This window comes from Rhamphochromis sp. 'chilingali' (assembly GCF_963969265.1).
Source record: "Rhamphochromis sp. 'chilingali' genome assembly, chromosome: 3".
Classification (NCBI taxonomy): domain Eukaryota; kingdom Metazoa; phylum Chordata; class Actinopteri; order Cichliformes; family Cichlidae; genus Rhamphochromis; species Rhamphochromis sp. 'chilingali'.
Window position 1 is genome coordinate 46,292,813 of NC_137931.1, and position 9,474 is coordinate 46,302,286.

A 9,474-nucleotide genomic window follows, 5' to 3' on the forward strand; every position below is an offset into this window, starting at 1 on the left:
GGCGATAATTAATAGGCAATCCGTCTAGTCACAACGATATGAGCGGGGACGGAAGGAGTGTCGGTTTTGTGCTAATTGCTCTCTTTGCCTTAACAGCTATCTCGTGAATGTTCATTATAAATGGCCCTGTAATGTTCACATATTGTAGTCAAGTACGCAGTAATATTAGGAATATAAACTCTTACGAACTCTTTATATTGCTGTTTGCGGTTCTGAGACCTAAGCGTTGCTACCGAAATGCTAACATTAGCATTAGCGCTTAGCTAGGAGTGTGTACGACGAGTCTTTCGTTACCACATGCACAGAATGAATGAGTGCGCGTGAATTAATTCGTGTTATTTAGCTTTGATAGATTTTTCAAAACGTTAAATAGCTAAACAGTTAATCTCATACAGCCATGGCTACCGGTGCTGATGTCAGAGATATTCTTGAGTTGACCGGAGGGGATAATGATGGTCCCATCACCAAGAAAGACCTCATCAACTCAGACAAGGTGAGACTGTGTTATTCATGTTTGTCTTATAGTGAGATGGACGTTTGTGTTTTGTGTTGTATACGATAATTCTAACGATGTCTGTCCCTGGATTTAAGTAACACTGGTTTAAATTATACTTTCAATGAATTTCACTAGCTGTTGGGTTCGTAACATGCAGGTATAATAATGTACTTATGTACTTACAGCTCAAAGCTTTTGCCAGGGAGAGAAACTGAAGAGATGTGTATTACAATTGTTTGAGCACAAATATTTTTGCAGTTGAATAACGAATGTCTGCATCTTCCACCTCAGAAAAAAACCAAGAAAGCAACAGAGACGCTGACCTTCAAGAGACCAGAGGGAATGCACAGAGAGGTCTACGCTCTGCTTTATTCTGATAAGAAGTATGCTTTTCTTTTTCAATATTAGTCAGTTAATCTGAAATGCATAAAGGCCTTTTTAATGTTTCCTGTTTGGGAATTTCAAAAGGATTTATTTGCATTTGGAAGGAATCTAAAGTGTTTTGTAAATAACTTTGCATTTCTGTGTTTCTTGATTTTATGATAACAATTAGAATATTGATAATAAAGAATTGTTTTTTCTGTTTGTCCATAGGGATGCACCCCCCCTGCTGCCTAGTGACACCACTCAAGGTTATAGGACAGTCAAAGCCAAGTTAGGCTGTAAAAAGGTTCGTCCCTGGAAGTGGATGCCCTTCACAAATCCAGCACGCAGAGACGGGGCCATATTCCACCACTGGAGACGTGTTGCAGAAGAGGGCAAGGACTACCCTTTTGCTCGCTTTAACAAGGTAGGGAAAACCCTCTTCTGCTTATGTAGTACAGGCAAGAAGGACATGTGGTTGCAGCTACCCGTCCTTTCGCATTATTCATCCTTTTTCACTGTTTCTCTGTTTTACCTCTATAGACAGTGCAGGTGCCAGTGTACTCGGAGCAAGAGTACCAAATGCATCTCCACGATGATGGCTGGACTAAAGCAGAGACAGACCACCTGTTTGACCTTTGCAAGCGGTTTGACTTACGCTTCATCGTTGTCCATGACCGATATGATCACCAGCAATACAGAGTAAGTGTTTAGTGCCTCATCTATAATGGATTTGAAAATTACAGTAAGGGGAATTTAAAGAACACACGTTTTAATTTTAAAAACTGTTTTGTTTGTTTTTTGTCAGAAACGCTCTGTGGAGGACCTGAAAGAACGATATTATAGCATTTGTGGTAAGCTGACCAAAGTGCGCGCAGCATCAGGGACAGAACCCAAAATCTACATCTTTGACGCTGGCCATGAAAGGCGCCGCAAAGAGCAACTGGAAAAGCTGTTCAATCGCACACCTGAACAGGTTTGTGATTTTGCATTTTGACCTGTATCTATGTGCAGGTGTATAGACACGTTCTTTTTGTGGGGGGAAAAAAAAAAGGAAAAAGATTTTTCACAGCATTTTAAATGTGAAAGACCGCATTTCTCCGTTTTTCCCTGCAGGTGGCAGAAGAGGAGTATCTTGTTCAGGAGCTAAGGAAAATTGAGACTAGGAAGAAAGAGCGTGAGAAGAAAGCCCAGGATCTGCAAAAACTCATTAAGGCAGCTGACACAACGACAGAGTTGAGACGAGCTGAAAAGAGAGTTTCCAAGAAGAAGCTTCCACAAAAAAGAGAAACAGAAAAACCGGTATGATAGGATTTCACTCAAGAAGAGCAAAGTAAAGCACATGACTGCTGGTAACAGAGGAAGTCAAAGAAAAGCAACAATGGGGAGAATTTTAATAATAATAATGGTCACGGTGCAGCTTTGTCCTCATTTTGCACTAAATTAATTGTTACTTGCTTTAAGTGGTGTTTTGGTCATTTCTTTATTTTGATGGGACAAGTGTCTCTAATAAACCGCACCGATCTTCTCTCAGTGTTCTAAGTAACATTTAAACCCAGTTTGATCCATAATAATGCCTCTATGGTGACGTTTCAGACGTATCCAAACAGTTTGTGTCTCGCATTTATAGTTTTTCTTGTTTAGGCTGTTCCAGAGACGGCAGGCATCAAATTCCCTGACTTCAAATCAGCGGGCGTCACACTGCGCAGTCAGAGGGTGAGTATAGCTCCGTCCTGTTCAATATTATTAAATAGTCCTATAAAATCACTCTTAGGGAATTGATGTAAAAGTAAAAATGTGAAATTCTTTAAAATAGCAAGTTTTTGTTTGTCCAACTCTTAATTTCAAGATACTGATTTGTGAGAAACTAGAGTTTCTGACTTTAGTAGCTATTCCTCTTATCACTGTGATAATTAATTCTATTACTGACTAGCTAATATCTGTAAAACCTAGCCTAGCACGGGGACTCTTATTCATCTTCAAGACTGATGAGGAGCTGCCGCTCTCTATGGAAAATACATTTGCACAGCTAAAGGAGTGGAGTGGCCCCACAGCTAATCAGTCAGATAGAGTTCAGTGGATAAAGACATTTTGATCTGGCCCGCTGAAGTGCATTTCATACGAATTAAAAGCCCCGAGGTGGAGCTGTTTATCCTAATGTCCCGGTACCTTAAATCACACTCGTGTGTGTGTGTGTGTGTGTGTGTGTGTGTGTGTGTGTGTGTGTGTGTGTGTGTGTGTGTGTGTGTGTGTGCGCGCGCGCGCATTTTTCTCTGCGTGTTTGTGTGTTATTAAGATGAAACTGCCAAGCTCCGTAGGCCAGAAGAAGATCAAGGCCATTGAGCAGATCCTGATAGAGCAAGGAGTGGGTGAGGATGACTAAACTTTAGCAATTTGTTAACATTCCCCAGTTTCACAGTCTTAACTCTTCTTTGCGACAGAGTTTAGTTTCAGTACAGAAGGAAATAAAAGGATTATGTAACCTTTGAAGCATTGCAGGGATGCTACAAATAAGTTAGAGTTTAGTTGAACACACAGGACGTTTTTCACTTGTCTTTATATTTGTTTGCAGCATCTCAGGCGCTCACTTCACGTTACAGTTGACAGTAATGCAACAACACTTTGTAACATGTAACCACTTTAGCTAAACACACTGTGCATGCGTAGACTGTACACACCATCAACTAAATAAATGTGTTAAAGTGCTTAAATCACACTTTAGTCTTTCCTCTTTGTGCCCTTCTGTAGATCTTAACCCCATGCCCACTGAGGAGATTGTGCAGATGTTCAATGAGCTTCGTAGTGACTTGGTGCTGCTGTATGAATTGAAGCAGGCCCACAGCAACTGTGAATACGAGCAGCAGATGCTGCGTCATCGCTACGAGGCCCTGCTGAAGGCCGGCGGGTGCGTGGGAACTGTAGGAGCCGGTCCAGTCATTGCATCACAGGGTGGGGACATCAACGCCACCAACAGTACTACAGCATCCACCCCAGGGGCTGAATCTCAGTCCTGGCTCAATGCAGATGACATTAAGGTGGAAGCCAAGGAGCAGATCATCGACGTTGTAGGAGCACCGCTTACCCCCAACTCGGTATGTTTGTGAAACTCGGAAACGAACTTTTCCAAACCGTTATCATTGTGTAATAATTTTTGTTTTATACTATTATTAGTAGTATTAATGGGCGAGAAACCAATGAAGAATCCAGCGCTCGTTATTGCAGCAGTCACTCGTCGTGGTTGCTTTTTTGTATCTGTGTTGAAAAGGGTCGAACCTGCTCATAGCCTCATAATAAAGCTCTGCAGCAGTAGAAAAGAACAGTAGAGACTAATGACTGTCTTCACCCTCCTGAGGCAAACAGCAGGTGTTAGCAGGGGAGAGCGCAGCATGAGTGGGTCAGACTTTTCTCCGTTGTAGGCATTTTGGATGTTATTCATTAAGTGGTCGTAGCAAACCCCAGCGTGACTGTCGTGTATTTGTGCATTGCAGCGCAAGCGGAGAGAATCGGCGTCCAGCTCGTCTTCGGTGAAAAAGGTGAAGAAGCCTTGATGGGAGCGGCAGCTTTTACACGTGGAAGCGAAGCGGCAGTGTTACTCATTCAGATCACAGTGGCGACGGCCACGAGTGAACCAGAGAGACACAGCAGAGCTGGACACCATGTTGTTGTCTATTTACGTACACTCATTGCTCACAACACACACACACCTTTTCACCTACTAACGAGGCCTTTCGAACCCCTCCCATCAGGCCTGCTCAGCATCGCTGTGACAAAGGCAGCGACTGAGTGACATTTCATTCCATTACTGCTCGTCTCCCTGCCTCCACCGCTGCTCGGCCTTAGATGAGGCAAGATCAACTGTAAATTGCCCGGCTGAGCTAATCGGGACACGGGGAAGAAGGTGGGAACGACTGCGTAATTGAAATGAATTGGAATGAAAGAACGGGGTCGGGGAATGGGAGGATGGCGAGCCGCAGTGCTCGTTTGACCCGTGTGAGGGTTGTTGTTTCGTGCCGTAGTGTTTACTGGAAACGTGTTTTGTGTTAACCTGTGGCGCCGGCCCGACCTCGCTTCCATCTGCTGCCCAGTTTTTTTCATGTCGGACTAGCGGGACTGATTTGTGTTCTCAGGTGACCTTGGAGATGCTTTAGTCAACGTTTCAATAAATGTCTGTTTCTTTCTTACATGGAGGTGTGCGTGTCTATACCTCAGAAGTTTGCCGTTCACATTTCAAAGGGACGTCACTCTACAGATTTCAGAGATCTGCACTTGGGGGTAATTAGTGTTGAATACACATTTGATGGGGAAATTGTAGGGTCACGACATTCTTACCTTACCTGTCATCCAAGTTAAGTGACAACTAATGACTTCATTAATATGATAATTAAGCAGTGATCATTCTTAGGTTGGCATAGCCACTAAAACTTCATTAGGTTTCCTCCTCATAATATTGCTAATTGCATGTCAATTATGTCGTTTAGCCCACTTAGACATTAATTTCTATGCAAATTTTGAATACGTTTGCCAAGAATAGGGGGGGGGGCGCTTTGATATGGGTGTACATGGGTGCACATCACTTTTATAGCCTTTATATTCTTTAAATTGAATCTCTGCAGCCTGCACACAAAACTTACATGTCAGATGTTTGTCTGCCTTTTGGGTTCCAACCTGCAAAACAAAGCACATCATGCATGTATAGTTTTTGAGTTATTATTAAAGTATTCAAATGTGAATTTATCTGCAGGAGAAACTGACCCCGAAGCAAAGAAAGCGTTTGATCTTTTTAAAGTCTTGATCTGCTGCAGCTTCCCACAATTTCCCAACAGTCAGATGTGGAAACATTCGATATCACATGAAATGATCAAAATGCTGCAATTGATCGAATCTTTACTTCCAGCTCTAATTAGCATTGCTGCAGTTTCCAGAGTCGAACCATTCACAAACTGCAGCGTGTTTGATTGAGAGGAAAGAGCGAGAGAAGCCAAGTAAACATGGCTAAAATGGATTCTGTGTGTCTATATTTCATGTTGAAAATTGGCTCATAAATCCAGCGGTTTGATCTATGGAGCCCGTTGTTGCTTGAAAAAACCTCCGTAAATGTGTAATTTCTCCCTTGACAGAACACAGCCGAAAGGCTATCTTTCTTTCGCCTCCTCCTCCCCTCTCTCCCTCTCTCCCCTTCTTCTGTCTTTCATTCTCACCCCCTCTCTCCCAGCCTGCTGTTGGATTAATGCTCTGCTCCCTTCCCTCTCCTTTCATGCTCCTCTGATATCTTCTTTTCATCGCTGCTCTTGCATTTATCAAAACTCGGGCCTCTCGCTACCTCTCGATGTCTGAGGCCACCTTCAGTTATACGGCAGGCATCGTGTAAGACTGGCGCGGAGAACGCGAAGGTTAGAAATAAATGCTATTCTAAATTGAAAATAGGCGAGCACTGAGGCGTCGGCGACCACGTGTGCGGCCCCCCATCCAACTCTGACCAGCGTGGACTCCATCCGTGCGACAGTATACGTTCTGCAACGCTGATGTGAAAAGCATGAGGCAGACCTGCGCTGGAGAGCGTCTTATAATGTGGTCGTGATGGCGCTGAGATGGGATCTCTTTATCAAGGCCCGGCTGAGGCTTTAATCACGGCCTAAGAGGTGTGCCGGCTTTTTATCATAATTGAACTGCATCCGGGCTAATCGCCGACATACGTCACTGTCGAAGGGGAGCTCGGCTCCAGCGGCAGGCGAAGGTGGAGGTGATTGAACGCACAGTTAAGAGAGAAGATGTGTACTGAGGGACGTGTGGCAGGAAGAGGCAGGTAATAGCACAAGTGATAGAACGCTGCTCAAATGCATCACGCCTGGAGGTAACCGTTGATGTGACAAAGATTAGATTGTGGATGCTTCCTGTCTGTGGCACAGTGCTTTATACCCATCATGTCACATGCAATCACTGATTACTACATGTGTGCATCAGTAGTGTGAGGACAAGCTCTGAATTATTCCCTAAACTCTGGATTTTGGCTCATCTACATCATTAACACGTCCACAGCAGGCTTTCACCTCCGTGCCCCTCACTCATGTTTCTCACTTTCACCTTCTCCACTATTTAGGTCACCTTGAGGGAGAAAACTTTTAATCATTGTTCCACATCAAATTCACCTGTGCCCTCTGGGACACTGAGCCGCAACAGAGGGGGGACGTTGAAACTGCTAGTTGGGAAATAAAGTGCCCACAGGGCTGGACAGTAGAAGTCATTTCCACTGGATTTTTTTGCTAGTGGGGGGAAGGCCCGCTGCAACACAAACCCAATCACTTGTGCTAAGCAGTGCTTACAGCTAGGCATTAACCCCACTGTCCACTCTCCACATTAAAGCCCCGGGGAGGCAGAATAAAGAAGAGTGGAGTGGAGCAGAGCAGGGAGTGGGACTGCTCCCCGGCACCGTGATCCTTCTGGGAACATCTCGAGTCAGGTGGTGCCGTCTGTCAAGGTGTCCTACCTTGAAATAAAAGAACGGGGCTGTGTACTGATGGGCTTGGAAATGTCATTTCTTGTCATGATATAAAGACAAATGTGAAAGAGGTTGTGCTTCAGCAGTAAAATCAGAAGTTGTGCTGCTCCCCAAATGTGAGAAATGTAACATCACAAACTTCAATCTGCAAAGACAAAGTACTCGATTCGATTCAGTCATAGGTTGGTGCCGAGCTGAGGCTGGAACCCAGTTTTCTTCTCCCTGAAGCTTTGTCACAGGGACTAATCACAAGAGTTTGATCCTTTTTGTTCAAATGAACAATGAACAGCAAGGTTAGAAAGGCCCCATAAGGAACATCACCTCTGTGTGTGTAGTGATAGCAACCATGTGGGCCACGTTAGAAATGCCACCATCACAAAAGCTCTGACTCCTTTTCTTTGTAGTTGTCACGTGACCTCAAATATGAAGTGAAATGTTTCCAATTTACCTTTTCAACACTTGAAAAGATGGACGAGGGGGGACGGGTGCATAATTGCACAACACTGTTTATAAAACACAAAGATGTCTGGTGTGGAAATAACTTTGGGCTTCAGCTTCCATGTGGTTGCTTTGCTGTTTGTTATAGTCTATCATGGCGCACATAATAAAGAGAAGGACACGTGGCAGGCTGGGAGAGGCTGTTCAGCACAGTGTGCCGTGATTGCATGCCGACTATAAACAAGGCCCGGCCGGACAGATCAGCTCCACTCTGTTCTTCCATCAGCCTCCAGAAACAAATCGGTTTGATTTGATTTGTCAGTGAGAGATCGAGAAGACTCTGAACAACATGTGACAGAGTTACCTTGACAAAGCAGCGCAGCGAATGCTTTTCTCCCTCTCTTTACCTGCACAAGCGCAGCTCTAACAAAGAAGGAAAAAATCCAATTTGCCATGCGGATCCACAGCTGTCACGGTGGGGGAATTAAACATTACCCATAACTCACTGGGGTGCTGAGCAGGTCAGCGGATGGCGGGGATTGTAACATCACTCTGGGGTGCAATAACAAAGGATTTTAACCTCTGACTCCTTTGCTATGGCTGCTAGTAGAACATCCTCATGAACAACAAGAGCTTTTGCTTTGCTGGTTAATCTCTGGTGGGATTGACTCAACACACACCTTGGCCTTCGCTGCACAAAATTCTCTGCAACACAAACAGGAAGACGTGCGCAAATGTCGGCATAAACACAACCATTTTTTTCACCCCGCTGGCTCCTGTGATGCTCCATAGGGGGTTGCAGGGATACTGTAGGTGCTAATGTCCCAGTGTCATCACCCACGCCGGATTCCTAGCCTCCTTGCCTGGCTGGCCCGCCACCACCAGCGCCTCAATTACCTGACTGACGTTTCATTAGCGCCTGCAGCTGATCCCGTGGCTGAGAGGCAGCGGGGCGCAGAGGAGCACGGAGCGAGTGAGAGAGGCGGAGGGGAAAAGGAGGCTTCAATGCGTTATATTCTCATGCGCTGTCAGTGTCATAGCTTTGAGTACAGCCACACAGCCACTCATTACATTGCAGTCATTTAGTACATGCTCTTATTGAGATGGACCGTGTATACTGAAATAGAGCTGGCGGGTGACACCAGCTCTGAGCTGACATCCGTAAACCTGCCGTGGATTGTTGGAGCAACCGAGAAGCGTGCGAGCCTGCAGGTGTGTGCGCGCGCGCATGTGATGCAGGGTATCTGCGCGCGCGCATGTGATGCAGGGTATCAGCAGCAGCTCAATGTGTCTATGAGACAAATCAATCCGGTGCAGCGTACTGATCAGAAGTTTATCTCTTCTCGTGTTGCTCTGTGCGTATGGATACACAATGCGTATGTGTGGTGGCGCATCCTGCGCAGATACCTCCGTTTGTGTGTGATGTGTGTGGCCTTTCCATCCTCGGGGTTAGTGCAGGCCATGTCAGAGATGAGCCTGAGGGGGCTTAGTGAGACCCCCGGCCTGAGCCTCTCCACACAGCCCACGCTTGGCTAGGCTCTCCTTCCCATTTGTCATCCTGTGCCAGTAAGACCCCCGGAGAGATTAGGGCAGAGCAGAGAGACTGGAGGAGTAGCAGGAATAAGAGGATCAGTTAAGCTATAAACACAGACAAGTTTGTGTCTCTCACCCACTCTGGCAC

At 45.3% G+C, this 9,474-nt stretch overlaps 1 protein-coding gene across 1 annotated transcript; it reads left to right on the forward strand.

Moving 5' to 3' along the window:
• The first annotated feature begins 251 nt into the window (after window positions 1-251).
• On the forward strand, window positions 252-5,389 carry dmap1 (DNA methyltransferase 1 associated protein 1). The gene is made up of 10 exons (XM_080878708.1): window positions 252-493; window positions 788-879; window positions 1,091-1,286; window positions 1,403-1,561; window positions 1,668-1,835; window positions 1,976-2,161; window positions 2,504-2,575; window positions 3,156-3,228; window positions 3,608-3,951; window positions 4,348-5,389. Exons 1-10 carry the CDS (start codon window positions 398-400, stop codon window positions 4,405-4,407), a joined length of 1,446 nt encoding a protein of 481 aa, XP_080734834.1. The 5' UTR covers window positions 252-397; the 3' UTR covers window positions 4,408-5,389.
• The last annotated feature ends 4,085 nt before the right edge of the window (window positions 5,390-9,474 follow it).

What these genes read in the sequence shown, in the direction of transcription:
- dmap1 (XM_080878708.1), top strand. Translation starts at nt 398, where the DNA reads ATGGCTACCGGTGCTGATGTCAGAGATATTCTTGAGTTGACCGGAGGG. An exon ending in TCAATCGCACACCTGAACAG is followed by an intron (nt 1,836 to 1,975) that starts GTTTGTGATTTT and finishes TTTTCCCTGCAG; the next exon opens with GTGGCAGAAGAGGAGTATCT. An exon ending in CACCGCTTACCCCCAACTCG is followed by an intron (nt 3,952 to 4,347) that starts GTATGTTTGTGA and finishes TGTGCATTGCAG; the next exon opens with CGCAAGCGGAGAGAATCGGC.